We start from the raw sequence: 20,658 nt of genomic DNA, 5'->3' as shown, positions 1-20,658 counted from the left end.
GGAAGTGTATATATGTAACGAAGATGCCTCACTACTGTTAAAGGTGATTGAGATGCGTAAAGAGAAAACAAGTGCAATAAAGATGAGAATAAGAATAAGGAAAAAAAAAAGTCAGGAGGAAAAGCAATGCCATCTTGGGAACAATTTCAGAGCTGGCGAAAAGCCGCTTCCAGGATTCCCACGAGATGAACCACCAACGGCGGCATTTGTCCGGGGAGCAACTGCGGAGGAAAAAAGGCTGGACTGGGCTTGGAGCAAAGAACAGCTGCTGGGCCCAGAGAGGCCCGTGTTTGCACAAAGGCCCCTCTGTCAAAGGGGCAACGGGGAAGGACAGCTTGCCAGCCGAGAAGCACCATCCCAGTGGAAGCTACTGGAGCGCTCCACTCACAAAAGTTCATTTTCTGGTTATTTGGGATTATATCATTTCCTTCCCATCAGCATATTCCTTTGAAGCTTCACCTGGTGGGAATCTGGAACGGGGCAGCACGGAGAGAGAGAGAGAAGAGAGTCCACCTAGTGCAGGGCTCTCCAACCTTGGCCAACTTTAAGCCTTGTGGACTTCAACTCCCAGAATTCCATAGCTGGCTGGGGAATTCTGGGACTTGGGAGTCCTCCAAGGCTTAAAAGTTGTCAACGCTGGACCCTTCTGCGCTTAAGGGATTAATAACCCCCTCCATCCATCCCAGCTAGGTTCAAGCATCGCTTTAAATTCAGGTGGAAGGAAATAAAAGGGACTTGAAGTCCACAAAGGTTTAAAGTTGGCCAAGTTTGTGCAATTTGAGGGCGGAAAAAGGGAGGAAGGCCCAGGATTCAGGCTTGCAATTCAGATGAGTAGCAGCAATTAATTCAGGGAGAGAGGAAAGTGTGTGTGTGTTTGTGTGTGCGTGTGTTAAACTGTTCCTAGCTGCTGCAGGCACCGGTAGTCCTCTACTTACAACAGTTCGTTTAGTGACCGTTTCAGTGGCACTGGAAAATGTGATTTACGGCTGTTTTTCGCAGTTATGACCTTTGCAGCATCCCCATGACCACGTGATCAAAAATTCAGAGGCTTGGCCACTGGTTCATACTTATGGCCGTGGCTACGTCCCATGGGATCCGCTTTCGCGACCTTCCGACCAGCCAAGCCCATGGAGAAGCCGGATTCGCCTGAACTGACTAACTGCAGTGACTTAACAACGGTGGCTGGGAAGATCGTAGAATGAGGCAAAACTCAACAACTGTCTCACTGAACAACAGAATTTTCGGGCTCCGTTGTGGTCATAAGGTGAGGACCAGGTGTACTGGGTTGCCCATCAGCTTCCCCCCCCCATCCAGAGGGGCATCTGAGGCACAGAATTTTTCGCTCCCCACTTGGGGTGATGTTATGGTCTGCATCAGGGGGACTTCAACTCCCAGGATTCCTCCTCCAGTCATGTTAGCTCAGGAATTCTGGGAGTTGAAGTCCATCAGTCTTAAAGCTGCCAAATTGTTGTGGTTCGCCGGCAGCAGGTGAGGATGACTGAGGTCTCGGAGCGCGAGGACTCGGATGAGGGGTCTGCGTGGGAGGCAGGGATGGGGCCAGGACTGTCAGGGAGTGGAGTTTTGCCTTTGGAGATGGTGGAGGCTGGCAGCAGTGAGGAAGAGTCCCCCGAGGAGCCTGGGCTCAGTTTTCCTCTAAATGCCATCACTCTGCTACACAACTAATTCCCTCAACACAGTCCAACTATTTACTATCTGCATTACTATTACTATTAATCTTCTCATCGTTCCTATCACCCATCCATTTGTGACTGTATGACTGTAACTTTGACGCTTGTATCCTTACAATTTATATTGACTGTTTCCTAGTATGATTTGATTGCTTATTGTACCCTAAAACTATTATTAAGTGTTGCACCTGATGATTCTTGACTCTTGACGAATGTCTCTTTTCTTTTATGTACACTGAGAGCATTTGCACCAAGGGAAATTCCTTGTGTGTCCAATCACACTTTGCCAATAAATGAATAAATAATCCAATTCAAATAATTCATAAAATATTTCTATGGTCTTTTTAGAGTTGCCAACAGAAAGGGAGGGGGGGAGAAGCGGTTTGAAAGAGCAGTGCGGCAGCTTGGAAATCAAAAGTGCATTCCATAGTTTTTCAAAGATAGTAACTAGTAGCAAATATCTAACTGGAAAGCATAACTGATGACTCTCAGCTATGGAGGTGTCCCATTGGAGAATATGAATTATGATACACCCAGGGGGTTCGGGGGGAAAACCAGGGTCAAGGGTGACAATGAATGACGTGTCTCAGAGTCAGCTACACCCAGGCTGTGCCGGACAGGTTAACTCTCAATAAATCCTGTTGAAGTTTTGGAAGTTTGGCTCGAGACTCATGATTTAAATGGGGTAACTGCCAGAATCCTGACACATTAATTCACTCATTCATTCTCCCCGGTGCAAAGCGGGAGACCCTGAACATCAGGGGTGGGATTCTACCAGTTCGCACCTATTCGCTAGAACTGGTTGTTAACATTCTAAGCAGTTCGGAGAACCGGTTGTTAGAAGAAATTACAGGGCTAATCCTGTAAGGAAGGCAGGAAGGAAACATTCATGCAGGCTTGCAGGGGGCAAGTCAGAATGCCTCTGCGCCTGCGCAAAGTGCGTTTGGTGCGCGCGTGCATGCAAAGTGCGTGCATGCGCGCAAAGCGCAGTCAACAAGCCACGCCCACCGAACTGGTGGCGACTTTTATTTGAATACCACCACTACTGATGTGATTGTTCAAAACACAAACACACACGCGACCTGAGACAGTGGCCCCCAACCTTTTGGGCACTAGGGACCAGATCCATGGAGAGAGATTTTTCCGCAGACCGGATGGGGCACAGTTTTGGGCATCGCCTGTATCTCACGGACGCGCTTCGCTTGCTTGCACGGACCGGTTTCTGTCATGCCGCAACCCAGTGCTGGTCCATGGACCAGGGCTTGGGAACCCCTGACATGTGCTTCTTCCAAATGTCACACACTCCGACAGGGCAGATTTGACACCTTTCACCTGTCCGTCCAATTGTTTTGGCTATCTTGGATGCAGACTCCATCTTATGGCAACAGGACTAGCGCTTACTTATATACCGTTTCACCGTGCTTTATGGCCCTCTCTGAGCGGTTTATGGAATCAGCCTATTACCCCCAACAATCTGGGTCCTCATTTTAACAACCCTGGAAGGATGGAAGGCTGAGTCAACCTGGTGCCTGGTTGAGGTTCGATCCCAGGACCGGTCTCCTCTGCTCCAACCAAGACTTCCTGAGACCATAATCACGCACTTAGTCCAAACAACCCTCTTTTTATTTCAACAGCTGGGAATTATTTTCATTCCCAGCCGGTAATGAGTCCCAAACAATCCCTCGAGATAAGCACCCACCTTTCTCCCCTTTGAATGGCTGCCAACAATTAAAGTGCCAAATTAACTGTAAAAAACCAACCAAAATACAAAGTCCACACAGAGCTTCAAGGTTTAATCCGAACAGAGCGAACAAAGTTGCTTCCTGCAAAGGCTCCTGTCCCTTTGCTCCTCCTTTGTGTCTTATGGGAGGGCCAATCACCTCCAAGCCTTACTTACGAGTTGCCCTTTTGTCTTAACTGTTCTTGCCTTCTGGCAGCTCTGCGCACTGGGAACAGGCTCCCTTCGTTCCTCTGCCTCACTGCTGTCAGATTCTGGAGGCTCCGGAGTCAGCAGGCAACTCCCAGATGGTCCTGGCCCCATCTCTGCATCGGACGCAGGACCCTTGTCTGAGTCCTCCCCAGACCGGCCCATGTTCCCCCGCCAATGGCCGACTCTGCCGCCGCGTCCACAGGCTACCAGCAGACCACAACATCCTCACTCTCTCCAAGCGGTTCCACATGCCCACCAACCCAAGAAGCCAAGCCACGGCCCACTGTGGGAGCCTCTTCTCCTCAGCACCGCCGATCGTAAACAAACCTACCTTTGTGATGAGAATCCGGTACTTCTCCACCAGGAAATCGTTGTTGTGGCATCCTGCCAGGAGCTGCCACACCTCGCCCCGCAGAGCTTCCGGGACGCCGCTCCTCACCAACGCAGACAAGGCCTTAGGCCGCACGCTCAGGTTCAAGTGCCTGGAAAGGAGGGAGCAAGAGCTCAGCTGGGGCTTGGGAATAAGGGAAGGCACGCCCTGGGGCAGGAGGGGGCAGGTTCCTTCTTGCCTCAACCAATCAGAATCAGAATAGAGCTGGAAGGGACCTTGGAGGTCTTCTAGTAGAGCCCCCGGATCAAACAGGAGGACCTATACCATCTCTAGTGACTGTGACTCTAGTGACTGTCCAGTTTCTTCTTTAAAATTTCCAGTGATGGAGTGACCACAATTTCTGGAGGCAACTTCCACTGATTAACTGATCTGGGATTAGAGAATAAGAGAGTTGGAAGGGAACCTTGGAGGTCTTCTAGTCCAGCCCCCGGATCAAACCTCTAGTGACTGTGACTGTGACTCTAGTGACTGTCCAGTTTCTTCTTTAAAATTTCCAGTGATGGAGTGACCACAATTTCTAGAGGCAACTTCCATTAACTGATCTGGTATTAGAGAATAACAGAGTTGGAAGGGAACCTTAGAGGTCTTCCAGTCCAGCCCCTCTGATCAAGCAGAAGACCCTATATCATTTCAGACAGGTGGCTGTCCAGTCTCTTCTTAAAAACCTCCAGTGATGGTACAGCCACAACTTCTGGTGGCAAGCAGTTCCACCGGCTAATTATCCTTAAGCATTTTCTCCTAAATTCCAGCTTGCTTCTCTCATCGATCACTTTCCAACCGTGGTGTCTTGTCTTGCCTTCTGGTGCTTTGTAGAATAACTTGACCCCCTTTTCTTTGTGGAAGCCCCTGGAATGTTGCTATCATGTCACCCCAATTCTTCTTTTCTTTAGACCAGCCAGACCCAAATCCTGCAGCCGTTCTTCCTTTGTTTTAGCCTCCAGGCCTTTGATCCTCTTAGTTGCTCTTCTCTGAACTTGTTCCAAAGTCTCAACATCTTGTTGGTAGTACGGTGACCAAAACTGGTTGCAGTACTCCAGGTCTTACTAGGGGTTTTTTATAAAGCAGCGCTAATACTTCATGTGATCTTGATTCTAGGCCTCTGTTGACACCACCCAGGATTGTGTTAGCTTTGTTGGCTGCTGCTGTCACATGGCTGGATTCATCAGCTGGGCCCTTTTTCAAGGGCCAAGAGAAGGAGGCAGATCGGTGACTTCCTACAGGGAGGGAGGAAGGCGGGCCACACCTGGAAGAGCTGAACAGAAGGGCCGTCCGGATGGCGCCTCCTGCCTGCAAATCACAGGGAATTAGGCTCCATCAACAAGGCTCGGGAGGAGGGCAGCTGTACTGGGACTTGGCCTACGTGAACTGCCTTCTCCTGATTGGCTGCTTCGAACGAGGGCAATTCCTGGGACAGGGATGCAGGGAGCGGAGCACTTACCACTTGGAAAGGAGGTCTCCCCACGTCTCCAGGATCTTTTCCGCACACTCTTTAGAGACGTCGCCCGAGCCGCTGAGCAGGGGTTCGTCGTTATCTGCAAAAGACGAGGGAGAGGCTCAGGGAGGGTGCCATGCGCCAGCGCCCCACAAGGGGGAGCCGCTCTTCCATGGGCGCCTGCCTGAAACCCACGCTGTCGGGTCTGCCATCTTCGTCTTGGCGCCTCGCAGGCATCCTGCCATCGAAGGCTAGGGGGTATTATTGGTGGGGACGAGGACGAGGACGACAAATGGACAGTAAAGGATGTAAGGGGTTACGATGGGAATTTGGGAAGGGGGCGGACAACTTGACGAAGACCAGGAAAGCTCTTTGGGCCAGCTCTCAAGGCCACGCACCCTGAGACTGGGATGCGGATCACCCCAAGCATCTCGACGTTCTCCCTCAAGGGGGTTTTCATTGGCTGAAAACGAATTGGTCAAGGGGGAGGAGGGCTGGGAGGAGGGGAATAATCTGGAATCTTATCACGCAGGAAATTTAGTTTTAGGCCGACTTTACTGCAGCCAACATCCTTTAGTAAAAGAACCTGTCCCTTCGAGGAAATGGGAGTCGAGGGTCTTTCTTCCCTAAGGGGCCTGACTGGGGCAGGTCTGACACCTGCAGTTGCAGACATAAGGAGCGGCCTCTGCTACAGCTGGGCGGCTGGGATGACCCAGGGTGGGATACAAAACAAACACAGTCACAGAAAACAGGGGAAGCCCCTTTTAATTCCTTCAGTTTGCTTCCAAGCTCCGAATATCTTTGACGGAAGACGAAAAAGCTCCCACGCAGTTACACAAAGAAGAAAAAAAGCAACACAAACCAGGCAAGATAAGGGCTGGAGGATGTCCACAGATAACAACACACACTGGGAAGGACTCCAAACTCAGAGGGGAACCATAAACTAGAGATATTTACACGATTTGTTTCCAGTGTTCGCCAGTACGCAGGTCCAAACTCTTATTCAGTTGTTACACCTGCAGCCCAGGAAGAGGATCAAGGCCCTCTCCCTCCCCAGTAGACCACACCATTGACGTTTCTCCCTTATCCTCTCCTCCCTGCGTGCCCTGGGATGGAGAGGGGATGGGCTTGGGTCCTCCTCTGACTGCCCAGCCAACCTCTACCTTTCCCCAGCCTCCTCCACAACCTCCGGAGCCACATTTCCACTCCCTGTCGGCGGTTCCTCCTCTCCCTCAGAGTCAGTCTCCACCAGGGGCAGGACAGCCGCTTTCCCAGAGACCAAACTGGTCAATTTGCAGAATCTGGCCCCTTGACTGGTTAGGCAGGTCAAGAGGGCTTTGACTGAGACCTCTTACCCCAGGTCCCACGTGATCGCTTTAAGTCTTGTGAACTTCAATTCCCAGAATTCTCCTCTAGTCACGATAGCAAATGAATTCTGGCAGTTGAGGTCCACAAGTCTTAAACTTGCCCAGTCTGAAGATCCTTGTCTTACACAGAGAGACACAGAGAAGGCCTGCCCCCAAATCTCTTGCTTGAAGGCTGCAGCTAGCCCACAGCCTGCCAACGACCCCTTTGCGGGAGACCCCGCTGGAAAATCCGCCTTTCCAGTCTTCCTTACCTTCCTCTTCGTCATCCTCAGGAGGGGAGGGGATCATAGAGCCTTGGGAGCCGGACTGGGGGAGGCAGATGGCAGGACTGGCAGTGGTTTTCCTCCTTTCCCTTTGGGCTTCGCTCTCCAGGCACACCACTTCGTAGAGCGTGTCGGTGCTGGTCTTTCGGTCCTTCTGCTTGATCTGAGCAACACAACGACACCCGTCAGGGTTGGGTTCAAAGCTCAGCGGAAATGTTTCAGGGACCCAGGAGCGACCCACGTTCACGTTTCTCGTCCGTGCAGAATAGACCTCTCCTCCATCCAACAGGCTAGGACAGGGGTGGCTAACCTTTTGGGGGGCCTGTGCCAAAAATTGTGCGCGCGCTTGCATGCTTGTGCTCACGTGCCAGCACCCGGAAGGCAATGTACGTCACCCCCCATGCCCCCTACGCGTGCGCGTGCAATCCCCCCCAACCCCCTTACCTGCACTGCGCTTCACAGCTGATTTTTCTGTGAGTTTGAGGCCTTTTTCGGCCTCCCAGAGGCTTCTGCAGGCTGAAAACTAGGCCCGTTTCATCACTTCCTGTATTTCCGGAAAAACAGGAAGTGACAAAACGGGCCTAGTTTTCAGCCTGCAAAGCCTGCAGAAGCCTTCCTCAAGGCTCTGGGAGGCTGAAAATCAGCTGTGAAGCATGGCGCAGGCGCAGTGAGGTAAGTTTGCCTGCAGCTCGCGTGCCAGTACACATGGCTCTGCGTGCCGCCCGTGGCATGCCTGCCATAGGTTTGCCATCACGGGGCTAGGATTTAGGACGGGGAGGGCTCCGATGTTTCACCTGCTTCAGTTTTAGGAAGAAGTTTTCCGTCGAGCTTCTCTTGCTGAAAGGCCAGTAGAGCCTTTCGTTGGGGGGACAGACACGGATTTTGGTCTCCAGGAGGAAGCGGACGGGCTCCTCCACCTCTGTAATCACCAAATCCACAGCTGTGGTCAGGAAGAGCACCTTGTCTGCAGAGGAGGAAGAGGACAGGACCCAATGGTTAGAGATGTTCTGACCTAGGCTTCCCCAACAGCACGAAGCCGAGTCCTCGTCCTCTTTTATGGTTGTGGTCTGCCGGAAGCCTGCGGAGACGGCAGCACAGTTGGACAGTGGGGAGGAACATGGGCCAGTCCGGGAATCTGGGGAGGACTCGGATGAGGGTCCGATACAGAGATGGGGCAAGGGCCCATTAAGAGATATGTGCGGACTCCGGAGCCTCCAGAATCTGACAGCAGCGAGGCAGAGGAACAAGGGGGGCCTGTTCCCAGTGAGCGCTTGCACAGAGCTGCCAGAAGGCAAGAACAGTTAAGACAAAAGGGGTGACTCATGAGTAAGGTTTGGAGGTGATTGGCCCTCCCTTAAGACATAAAGGAGGCGCAAAGGGACAGGAGCCTTTGCAGGGAGCAATGTCGTTCACTCTGTTTGGATTAAACCTTGAAGCTCTGTGTGGACTTGGTACTCCATTTGGCTTTTTACAGTTCATTTGGCACTTTAGTTGTTGGCAGCAATTCAAAGGAGAGAAAGGTGGGTGCTTATCTCGAGGGACTGTTTGGGACTCATCACCTTCTGGGAATGAAGATAATTTCCAGCCGTTAAAATAAGGAGAGGGTTGCCTGGATTAAGTGCGTGATTAATTACGGTCTCAGGAAGCCTTGGTCAGAACATTGATTTACTTTTTCCTCTCTAACAAAGTCCCGGCCAACAGTCTTTCAAGATCGTTCCCAATTAGACCTTTATCAGGCTTGGAAAAGGGCCAGGCTGATCTCTTTCACAGCCACCCACACTTGGCAAGCATGCCGGAAGGAACAAATTGTCTCCTGCAAAGCCCCACTCCCCTTTCGCTCCTCTTTTATACTCTAGGGGAGGGGCCATCCACCGCCCACCTGTGGCTTTACTTCCAAGTCGGCCCTTGTTCCTCAGCTGTTCCCTTCTCCTGGCAGCTCTGTGCATGCGCACACTGGGAACAGGCTCCAGCTGTTCTTCTGCCTCACTGATGTCTGAGTCCGAAGGCAGCTGATAACTGTCGGATGGCCCTGGCCCCGTCTCTGCCTCCAACGCAGAGCCCTCGTCCAAGCCTTCTCCAGACTCCAGGAATGGCCCATGTTCCTCCCAACCTCCTCACTGTCTGAATCTGTCGGGCCGCAACAAGAGAATCGGCTGTGGCTAGACAACGAAGAGCAGGGCAGGAAGACTCTGTCCACAGCAGCATCTTCAGGCTGGGCAGGAAATCTCCTGAATCTACCCACCCTCAGGGATGTGTGTGTGGGGGGGGAGAGTGGGTGGATCCCCTGGCTTGTGTGTTCCACTAAGGTGACCAAGAGGATCCAACCTCCTGGTCACCTTAGAGCACAAGGGGATCTGGAGACATGTTTATTTCAACTTCTCCCCTCAAGATGCCGCTATGGAGCACTGCATGCCAAAGCAATCAGACATATAGTTTTTTTCCCCAACATGTTACTTTGCTGAACATTTAGTTCCCACAGCACTGTCCCATTTCTCGTCTTTTCTCATCTTCTCCTATTGCTTTCTTACGATTTATCAATGGTTGTTAATGTTTGTAACTATAATTTATGACCCGTGACCTATTAACTTGCTGTTTATATGTACACTGAGAGCTTCTACGCCAGAGGCAAATTCCTCACTTGTCCAATCATGCTTGGCCAATAAAGAATTGAATTGAATTCAGTTCTATTCTATTTTATTCTATTTCTTTTCTGTTCTGTAATTCTATTCCCTTCTATTCTATTCTGTAATTTCATTCTATTCTATTCTATTCTATTCTATTCTATTCTATTCTATTCTATTCATTCTGTTCTATTCTGTAATTCTGTTCTATTCTGTAATTCTACTGTATTCTGAAATTCTACTCTATAATTCTATTCCATTCCATTCTATATTCTATTCTATTGTATTTCTATTCTATTTCTTTTGTTCTGTAATTCTATTCCCTTCTATTCTATTCTGTAATTCTGTTCTATTATGTAATTCTACTGTAATTCTATTCTACTGTAATTCTATTCTTTAATTCTATTCTGTAATTCTACTGTATTCTGAAATTCTACTCTATAATTCTATTCTATTCTATTCCATTCCATTCTATTCCATTCTCCACTCCACTCATTCTGTTCTGTTCTTTCTGTTCTCTATCCTATCCTGTCCTGTCCTATCCTGTCCTATCCTATGCTATCTTATTCTATTTTATTCTATTTCTATCCTATCCTATCTTCTTCTATTCCTCTTCGTCATCACTGCTCCATGGATGGGGGTGGCACTACCTCCCAGACCCTCACAAACCTTTGGGCGTTTCCTCGTTCACTACTTGGAAGTGAGGAGACTTGGTGTTCCAACTCCCAGTGATGATGTACGATTTCCCATCCGAGCTTTTCCCCATGGACTCCTAGAGAGCAGCAGAGAGACCGGGATGGAACACAGCACGCCCCGTAGCCCGCGGTTGGGGGAGGAAGGGGGCACCTTCGGAGAAGACCGAGGGCGCGGGGTGAGGAACGGGAAGGGCCACTTACCAAATCCAGCAAATGCATGTCTCCACTCTGCACGTCTTTCCCGGGACTGAGAAGGAGGCCGAAACATCTGCAAACGGGAAGGAGAAGGTGCCAACTCACAAAATAGTTCTATGGGGGGGCAGTGCAGCAGCTTCCAAACTGAAAGTGCATTCCATAAATGTTTTCAAAGATAGTAACTAGGTGACTGAAGTTTATGCCGCGCAAAAAAAAAATAATAATACATTTTATTAAGTTTCCAAATTTTAAAAACATAAAAGAAAACTTTATACATTGTTATCAACATCAAGACATCTTTTGCATTTCCTCACATTTTTCAGTATATGTATTTACTCATTCCCTTACCATTACATCTTACTCTTTACTATAAATCGATATCTTTTATCCTTACATCTCAATCTTCTCCATGGTATATTTACATATTTACATCTTCCCTCATTCTTTTCCTAATTGCCATTTTCTTTCCTTTTTATTTCTAAACCACTCATACCAGGCATCCCAGGCCCTATAACAAATTGAATCTTCTCTGTCTTTTATTTTCATCGTTAGCCTGTCCATCTCTATACAATCTATTATTTTTTTTAATCACCACGCCTTCCGGCAGAACCCTTTTTTCCTTCCAGAGTTGTGCGTACGAAATCCTTGCGGCTGTTAATATATGTAACATAATATATCTATCTGTTTTATGCCGCACAAAATTCTTAACTGGAGAGCATGATTGATGACTCTGGGCTATGGATGAGTCCCATTGGAGAATATGAATTACGATACACACGGGGGGGTGGGGGAAAAACCAGGGTCAAGGGTGACAAGGAATGATGTGTCTCAGAGTCGGCTACACCCAGGCAGTGCCGGACATGTTAACTCCCAATAAATCCTTCTGAAGCTTGGGAAGTTTGGCTCGAGACTCATCATTTAATTGGGGGGCAACTGCTGGAATCCTGACAGCAGGACGTCGGCAGGAGGCCTTGATCAAATCCAGAAGAAGCAAAGGGAGCCCATCCCCACTTTGAGACTCTGCTCTGAAGACCACCCCTCCCCTTTTTAGACTGAAAAGATGACCTGGTTTAGAAACGGGCACCAGACTTCCCAGGACGGCTTTCCAGAACAGGCAAGTCCCAGGTGAGTTTGAGGGAGAACCCAGCAGATATTGAAACATCTCCAGCAGGGATATCCAAGCATGGCTGGCTGGGGAATTCTGGGAGTTGAAGTCCTCAAGGCTTAAAGTCACCAAGGTTGGAGACCCCTGATCTGGTGCCAAAGGAGGCAAAGAGGAAGAAGGAGACGGTTCTCTCACCTGGCCAGGCCTTGAGCGCCAGTGCCGAGACCCGACAGGTGCCAACCTTACCTCTCAATGGCCAATTCTTTGTTAGTGGTCTGTTGCACGTAGATGACAATCTTCTTGTCGATCCCTTGCCGTAACTTGAAGCACTGCCTGTCTTTGTCCTTCGGAACAGCACTGGGGAGGGAAGGAAAACCAAGACGGTTACGTTCGGCTTCCCAAAGTTGAGGCACCCCAGAGGACTTCCAGACGTGTCTCCCCCTTGTTCATCCTCCTCTTTAACCACCACATAATCCCTTGCGGGGTGCAGACTGGGCAACTGACTGGAGAGCTGAATGTTCACGGGCCGGATGCCTTTCCTATTGCCAATGCGGAGTCTTGTTCAGCAGATATATTCTCGTTGTGCCCAGAGAAATATCTGCCTCTAACCTAGGATTGAAATCACAGCCTCCAGATTGTGAGGCGAGAACTCCACCTCTAGGCCAACGCACCATTTGTGTCTCTTCCTTGTTACCCAAGTAACGTTTAAAAAGAAAGAGCCATTTCATTCAACGAGTTATTAAAATGTCATCTGTTTAAGCTGTTCTGATCAAGGCTTTCTGAGACATTAACAAACACACGTTAGTCGTCTCCCCAAAAAATTTATTTTATTTCAACAGCTGTGAATTATCATCCTTTACTAGTTTGTTAAATAGTCCCACGAAGTCTGCCAAAATCCTTCAGGATAAGTCTAATAAGCACCCACCTTTATCTTCCTTGAAATGCTGCCAACGACTAAATTGCCAATTAGTTGAACAAGACCAAACGGAGCACAAATTCGACAGGGAGCTTCAGGTTTCAAACTGATCAGAACGAACAAAGTTGCTTCCTGCAAAGGCTCCTGTCCCTTTGTTCCTCCTTTATGTCTTATGGAAGGGCCAATCTTCTCCCAGCCTTACTCCCGCGTCGCCCCTTTTGTCTTAACTGTTCTTGTCTTCTGGCAGCTCTGCGCACACGCTCTGGGAACAGGCTCCCCCTGTTCCTCTGCCTCGCTGCTGTCAGATTTTGGAGGCTCTGGAGTCAGCACCCCACTCCCAGGTGGCCCTGGCCCCATCTCTGTATCGGATGCAGGACCCTCGTCCGAGTCCTCCTCAGATTCCCAGACTGGCCCACGTTCCTCCCCAACGGTCCAACTCTGCCGCCAGCTCCGCAGGCTGCTGGCAGACCCCAACATTATCTACCGCTGGGCTGTTCAGGAGGAGGTGGCACCTCAGCTCAGAGAAAAGGGAAACAGGCAGGCAAATCGATCAAGCCACCTTCCACAACCGAGCGCCTCTGAACTGCAATCCTGGCTTCCTGGTTTAGGGTAAGGTAGGAGGAAACATGCCAAGATCCGCCCAACTCCATTATCTAGGAGAATTAAAGGCTGCCGGGGAGGGGGAAAAGTTCTGTTCACATTTATTTGGCTTCGTCAGGCAGTATGAAATTGAGCAGACTTGAGACAGCAAGATGGGGACACAGTTTTAAGTTTCCAAAAAGCTGCGTCTTAAATAATGGCCAGCGGCAATGAGAATTTAATCCCTTCCTACCAAGATTGAGAAATTATTTGGCAAAGCGTGCTAGGAAGTAGGAGGGCAAGGGTGTCCATGACCTGTCTCCCCGGGAAGCTGATACCTGAAGCAGCCTTTCCCATCGTCCTCCTTGATTTCCAGGGAGACCGAAAAGGTGAAGATGTCGCTGTCCGGCATCTCTGGAGTAATGGGGGCCGCGAGCGGGACTTGCTTGGCAGAACGGCGAAAAGCGGTGGCAAAACTGTACAGGATCCGGCTCACCTGAGGCGAAGAGGAAGAGGAGGAAAGAGAAGGGAGGGAGGGAGGGAAGAAGAGGGGAGGGGAGGGGAGAGAGGAAGGAAGAGAGATAGAAAGAAGAGAAGAAAGGAGGGAGGGAGGAAGAAGGGAGAAGAGGGGAGAAGGGGGAAGGGAGGGGGAAGAGGAAGGAGGAGAGAGAGAGAGAAAGAAGTGGAGGAGGGAGGGAGGAAGGGAGGAAGGAAGGAAAAGAAAGAAGCAGAGGAGAAGAACAGAAAGAGGGAGGGAGGGAGAAAGGGAGAGAGAAAGAAGGAAGGAGAGGAGAGAAGGAAGGAGGAAGAAAGAGAGAGAAAGGAGAGGAGAGGAGAAGAGCAGAGAAGAGCAGAAGGAAGGAAGGGAGAGAAAGAAGGAGAGGAGGGAGGGAGAGAGAGAAAGAAGGAAGGGAGGGAAAGAAGGAAGGAGAGAAGAGCAGAGCATAGAGAGGGAGGAAGGAAGGGAGAGAGAAAGAAGGAAGGAGAGAAGAGAAGGAGGAAGAAAGAGAGAGAAAGGAGAGGAGAAGAGAAGAGCAGAATGGAGAGATGGAGGAAAGAAGGAAGAGAGAGAAAGAAGGAGGGGGAGGAGGGAGACAGGAGGAAGGAAGGAAGAGAGAGAAAGAAGGAAGGGAGAGAAAGAAGGAAGGAGAGGAGAGAAGGAAGGAGGAAGAAAGAGAGAAAGAAGGAGAGGAGAGAAGAAGAGCAGAACAGAGAGACGGAGGAAGGAAGGGAGAGAGAGAGAGAGAGAGAGAGAGAGAGAGAGAGAAGGAAGGGAGAGAAAGAAGGAAGGAGAGCAGAGCAGAGCATAGAGAGGGAGGGAGGAAGGGAGAGAAAGAAGGAAGGAGAGGAGAGAAGAGCAGAGCATAGAGAGGGAGGGAGGAAGGGAGAGAGAAAGAAGGTAGGAAAAGAGGGGAGGGGAAGAGAAGAGGAAGAGAAATGAAGAGAAGAGAAGGAATAAAGATGCAGAAGGTGGAAGTCCAACCTCACACGTCCCAACGGAAGGGAGGGAGGTCTGTCTTCTGCCTGGGCTGCCTAGGCCTCCCCCAGCGCCACCCGTTGAACTTACAGCTTCCTGGATCTCACATCGGAAGACGTGGATTCTGAAGAGCTCCGAGTTGTAATGGCTTTCCGTGAAAGCGAAGCAGTCGCTTTCCGGAGTCCCATCGTGACCTCGCACGCAGAAAAGGATCTTGTAAATGGGATAGTTGGCGATTTCGGTGTTCGTTGGAGGCTCCAGCAACCTGTGGGAGAGAGGCAAACCCACGCAGGGGATAAGAGCAAGCAAGCAATGGGCAGCTTTGCAAATTCTTCCAGCTTCCCCAGCACCTCCGCCGTCGTAATTATACTCGTTCATTTCATCCGGACAGAAGTTTTCACATACCGTGAATGAGTCTAGGGCTGGGATCTCCAAACTTGGCAACCTGAAGGCTTGCGGACTCACTGGGGAATTCTGGGAGTTGAAGTCTTAAAGTTGCCAAGCTTGGAGATCCCTGGTTTCAGAGATGCATCCGTCCTGGCCGCTTTTTACAGAGGCGCAACTGAGAGCGTTTTAACAAACTGCGTACCCCCGTTTGGTTTGGTGGAGCAGCACCTCAAGACAGAAAGTCCCTACAGAGAGTGGTGAGGACAATGGAGAAGATTATAGGAAGTTCGTTTCCCCGTTATTCAGGATGCTGCTTATAAGCGCTACGTACTTAGAGCTGGAAGCATTGTTAGAGACCCCACACCCCCATTTCACTGGGAGGGGGTTTCGAAGTATTTCTAGCAGGACTCCCAGATTCTGTGATAGCTTGGTTCCCTAGGTCATCCGTCTTGCAAATTTGCAAGCTTTGTTTCTCTTGCCGCGTATATGTATACATCCGAACTAGACTGTGATGTTTCCATGTGTCATATATGTGGCTGTATGCATACTCTTATATTTATTTATTTTGTCGTGTTTGAGGGGGTGACTCTTTGGAGACCTGGGACAAGAACAGGAACTGACTCCATGACGCGGCGCTAGGGATTCGAACCGCTGCACTGCCGACCTTTCGGATTGACAAGCTCAGCATCTTAGCCACTGAGCCACCATGTCCCTAGATTCTAAGCCATGCTAAAACAAGCAATTGGCTGTGTGTAGCCCCAAATATCCCTAAAATCGTGACATGTAGAGACCCCGCTTAAGAAAATCAGGACTGGCTGCCATCCTGGCTCTTTCTTCCTAAAGAGCAGAGATCTTCCAACTTGACAGCTTTGTGGACTTCCAACTCCCAGAATTCCTCCTCCTCCAGTCATTTTTAGCTCAGGAATTCTGGGAGTGGAAGTCCACAAGTCTTAAAACTTGCCAAGTCTGAAGAGCCTTGCGCTAATCTCAAGTGTTTCTCCACCTTGTAAAATTTAAGATGGACCTCAACTCCCAGAATTCCCCTGAGATACTTCTTGAGAAGGTTTGAGGTTGAGAAAGACTGCCATAAGACCTTAAAGCAAGGGTCTTCAAACTTGATAGCTTTAAGACTTGTGGACTTCAACTGCCAGAATTCATACTCCAATCATGTTAGCTGAGGAATTCTGGGAGTTGAAGTCCACAAGCCTTAAACTTGCCAAGTTGGAGGACACTTCCTAAAGAGAGAGCAACCTTAAAGGTACCATTCCAGAGGTTTGTCCCTGGCATAAAGGCAGCAAAGCGGAAGGGATCAACGTGAGGCGCATGAGGCACCTCCGCTGGAAAAGCCAAGTCTTGGAGAAGGTCTAACCTCACGGTGCCCTCGGACACGTTTGGCACAGAGAGCGTCACGTCCACAGAGGTCTGGCCTTGGCTGCGCAGGATGGCCATCATCCGCAGGGCCTCCACCTCGCTCCGTGGGGCATTGACAGAGGCGCAGCCCAAGTAGGTGAGTTTGCTGAAGACCACGCTGTCCTCGTCAGCCACTGGGGTGAAGGGACTGGAATCCTCCGAATCTGCCAGGAAGAAAGGAAGGAAGGAGTCAGCAAAGAAAGGAAAGGAAAGAAACGTATTTTATCATCTTCACCTTTGGATGACCCCATAATCCCTTGCGGGATGGAGTCTGGGCAACTGAGTGGAACTAGCGGAGTATTTAATGGCCGGATGTCCTTCCCTGTTGCCAGTGCGGAGTTTTGTTCAGCAGATATACATTCTCAGTGTGCCCAGAGAGGGAAATATCTGCCTCTACCTAGGATCGAACTCACAGCCTCCTGATTGTGAGGCGAGAGCTGCACCTCTAGGCCTCCGCACCACTTGTCAATTCTAGACTGTGAAGAAAGCCCGGGACGTCATCACTCCATCTGTGGGGGCTCTTCCACCTCCCGCCTTCCTTAGCCTTGGTGGGAGCTCACCTCCCTGGGATGGCTTCACCGGGAGCCTCATTTCTGGCTTGGAGGGTCCCGTCATGGACACGGGGTTGATGGTGGAGGAGGCAGAGGCCTCGAGGAGAACCGGCTCATCCACCTCTCCGTCCTGGGAGGGGCTCTCTTCCTCCCCCTCCGGGTCATGGGAGGGATCCTCCATAGGGGGATCCATTAGGACGTCTTCCAGTTCCTTCTGCAGCTGCTGCTCGCTCCCATTTCCGACAATCTGGGGGAGGAAGAGAAAGAATTGGCGGGTCTCAGACAGGAAGCAGAGGCGGGGCTTCAGCAGGTTCCGACCAGTTCTTGGAGAACCGGTAGCGGAAATTGGGAGTAGTTTGCAGAATCGGCCAATCCCGCCTCTGACTGGCCCCGCCCCCATCTCTTCTCCGCCTCCCACTGAGTCCCAGCTGAACGGCTGGGTCTCCTTTGGTTGCCCTGCACAGGAGAACGGAGCTGGAAAGCAGGTTAGTGGGGTGGGGAGGGAAGGGGGGATGTAGCAGTAACCTTTCCCCTGCCACGCCCACCAAGCCACGCCCATAGAACCGGTAGTAAACCATTTTGAGTCCCACCGTTGGGCAGGAGGATCTCAGCCAGGCGCCCCGAGAAAAACGGGGTGCCCATGAGGCAAGCGAGAAAACTCACTTTTTTAGCCGAAAAAAAAGAATGCAGCTAGTCCTTGACTGACCATAGTTCATTTAGTGACCGTTCAAAGTTACAACGGTGCTGGAGAAAAGGCACTCACGACCATTTCTCACACTTGTGATGGTGGCCTGCATCCCTGTGGTGACGTGATTTACATTTGGATGCTTGGCAACGGGTTCGTATTTATGACGGCCGCAGGGTCCCGAGGTCCTGAGATTTACCTTTTGCAACCTCCAGAAATTGTGGGTGCCTCCATCCCGAGATGTTTTTGAAGAAGAGACTAGACCGGTGGTGGCTAACCTTTTTTTTAGGCTCCTGGGCCAAAAATCACATGCCAGCACCCAGAAGGCAATACGTGGCCCCTTCCCGCCCCCTGCGCATGTGCGTGCAATCCCCCCATCCCCTTATCTGCACTGCACCTCACAGCTGTTTTTCAGCTGGTTTGAGGCCTTTGGCCTCCGGAGGCTTGAAAAAGCCTTTGCAGGCGAATAATAGGCCCGTTTTGTCACTTCCGGCATTACAGGAAGTGACAAAATGGGCCTATTATTCGCCTGCAAAGGCTTTTTTCAAGCCTCCGGGAGGCCAAAAAGGCTCAAACCAGCTGAAAACAGCTGTGAGGCGCGCGTATGCGCAGTGAGGTAAGTTTGCCTATGGCTCACGTGCCGGCACAAATGGCTCTGCGTGCCATCACGGGTCTAGATAGTCCACTTATCTAAATTGGCATAAGTTGTCCTGCTTTGGGGGATGGACTAGAAGACCTCCAAGGTCCCTTCCAGCTCTATTCTCAACTCTTAACATTCTGACCTTCTGACAAGCCAGTGGGAAAAGCTGGACTCATTTCACAACCATGTTACTAATCCAACCACCGCAGCGATTCCCTTAATAGGTGCGGCAACGATGGTCGTAAAATGAGCCCAAAACCTCACTGGGCAAATTTCTCACTTAGCAACATAAATCCTGGTCTGAATTGCGGTCATTTAAGCCGAGGACCGGCTGTCTCTCTCTCTCTCTCTCTGCACGCCGCGGGCCATGATTCGCCATGCTGATGTTAACACAAAGGCAGGAAATATTTGCGGGTCTGCCTCCTGGAAGACACGACAGGTGGGGAACGAGAACAGCTGGGTGCTCAGAAGCGGAGCATGGGGGCAAAGAGAAGCAGCCAGAAATTGGGCGCAGTCGAGGCGGCCTGGGGCAAAGCTACCTCAGACACCTCCGTGGCCTCACCCTTTACTCGTCTTCCTCCCACAACCTTCTAGTCCCTCCTCACACATTACATCCACCGAGGAGTTCCAGACTGTGTGGGTTTATTATTCGATTTATAAAAATAAAATGTATTGCCTCCTCCATCTTACCACTGGGTAACTAATTAGAGTCATATATCAGCTAAAATGTCCCAATTATGGTTTTTTTTTTCAAGAGGCAACCGGACTTCCTTGTTTTTTTCTTTTGAAGATGTTTCGCTTCTCATCCGAGAAGTTTCTTCAGCTCTGACTGGATGGTGGGGAATGGAAGGATTTACGCTCCTTGCAGACAGATGGTCATTTGCTTCCTTTTTAGAGGGTCGTTGAGGATCACTTGGAGGTTTATCTGTGACCTTGGGGCACAGATGGTGGTGCAAATGGTTCCTGTAGTCTGCAATTTCTCTGGAAATGCGTTTAGACGCCCACACCATTTGAAGGGCGTTCATCGCACAGTGCATAGCTAAAAGTCCGTAGAGATTCTCAAGCAACTTTGGAACAGCCGTGACCTGGATGACCGAGAATCTCTACAGAATTTCTACAGAATTCAAAATACAGAACAGTGCTGGGGGAAAAAAAACAACGACTTGTGATTGTGAGCCTCAAAACATTGCACAACCGACTGCAAAAGAAAGCAATCTCAACTGTCCTTCCATCTCCCGCAGCGTCCAGTACAACTGAACCGAGGAAGCTTCCAGGATAGGAAGCGAAGCTTTTGGGTTTTTTCTTCCCCACTTCCGCCCCAAAAATAGCCCAGTTGCCTTTTTCAAAATAAAAAACCCACTTTTGGTACAGAGAGGGAGGGGGAGGGAAGGGGAGAGGGAGAGATTTCAAGGTTTGCCTACTTTCTTGACCCAGAGAGGGGTCCGCAAAGGCCTCTCCCAGTTGGGTCTGGGGGTCAAATTCCTCCCTGCCAGACTAGCCTTAGCGGCACAAATGCCTTAAGGACGGAGGGGAGGGGGGTGGCTTTTAATGGAAAGCGGGTGGTTTGGCCTCTGGGGCTGGGAGTCGTTCCATAGACGGATGCGCGGCCCTCCTTGTGATTTGGTTTCGGGTGGTGGTGGGGGGAGGAGGAAGCCACGGTAAGAATTGGCAGCTGGCAGCCTTCCAGTTTACATGGCGGTCAAGGAAGGAGTGAGGAGGCCGGGAGGGGAGGCTCGCTGGAGAGGCTGGGCGCGATTGCCGGCATGCTGCCAAGAGAAGCCCCACCCAGCTGCCTCAGAGCAGGCAGCTGCCATTAGGCTGGTCTTCCCCTCCTTAGGCTGGCAGAGATGGGGAGGGCCTCGGCCTAGATCTGTCTGCCTACCTATCATCTATTATCTATCATCTGATTATCATCTATTATGTCTAATCTATCATCTATTATCCATCAATTATCTATGTCTATCTATCATCTATCAATCTATCATCTATTATTTATCTGTCTAATCTATCATATCTATCTATCATCTATCAATCTATCTATCATCTATCAATCTATCTATCATCTATTATCTATCATACTATCATCATCTATTATCTATCAATCATCTATTATTTATCTGTCTAATCTATCTAATCTATCTTACTATCTTACTATTATCTATCATCTATTATCTATCTATCATCTATTATTTATCTGTCTGATACTATCTATCATCTATTATCTATCAATCATCTATCAATCTATCAATCATCATATTATCTATCTATCTATCTATCTATCTATCTATCTATCATCTATCTATCTATCTATCTATCATCTATCTAT

General features: G+C 49.8%; 1 protein-coding gene across 1 annotated transcript in view; it reads right to left on the bottom strand.

The window, feature by feature from the left end:
- RABGAP1 (RAB GTPase activating protein 1) overlaps window positions 1–20,658 on the bottom strand; it is a 77,437-nt gene that overhangs the window by 44,927 nt on the left and 11,852 nt on the right. Inside the window, exons 3-13 of the mRNA XM_087914392.1 lie at window positions 17,017–17,254; window positions 16,416–16,620; window positions 14,750–14,924; window positions 13,521–13,678; window positions 11,934–12,044; window positions 10,589–10,655; window positions 10,362–10,464; window positions 7,866–8,035; window positions 7,060–7,234; window positions 5,448–5,541; window positions 3,950–4,100 (exon numbers count right to left, since the gene is read on the bottom strand). Of these exons, the coding sequence (XP_087770518.1) occupies window positions 3,950–4,100; window positions 5,448–5,541; window positions 7,060–7,234; window positions 7,866–8,035; window positions 10,362–10,464; window positions 10,589–10,655; window positions 11,934–12,044; window positions 13,521–13,678; window positions 14,750–14,924; window positions 16,416–16,620; window positions 17,017–17,254 (1,647 nt within the window). The remainder of the gene's footprint in view (window positions 1–3,949; window positions 4,101–5,447; window positions 5,542–7,059; window positions 7,235–7,865; window positions 8,036–10,361; window positions 10,465–10,588; window positions 10,656–11,933; window positions 12,045–13,520; window positions 13,679–14,749; window positions 14,925–16,415; window positions 16,621–17,016; window positions 17,255–20,658) is intronic.

This window comes from Pseudonaja textilis, chromosome 17 (assembly GCF_049901715.1).
Source record: "Pseudonaja textilis isolate UNSWEBS1 chromosome 17, rPseTex1.2, whole genome shotgun sequence".
Taxonomy (NCBI): domain Eukaryota; kingdom Metazoa; phylum Chordata; class Lepidosauria; order Squamata; family Elapidae; genus Pseudonaja; species Pseudonaja textilis.
Note: the sequence above shows the minus strand (reverse complement) of the source record. Positions and strands in the feature narration are given on the sequence as shown.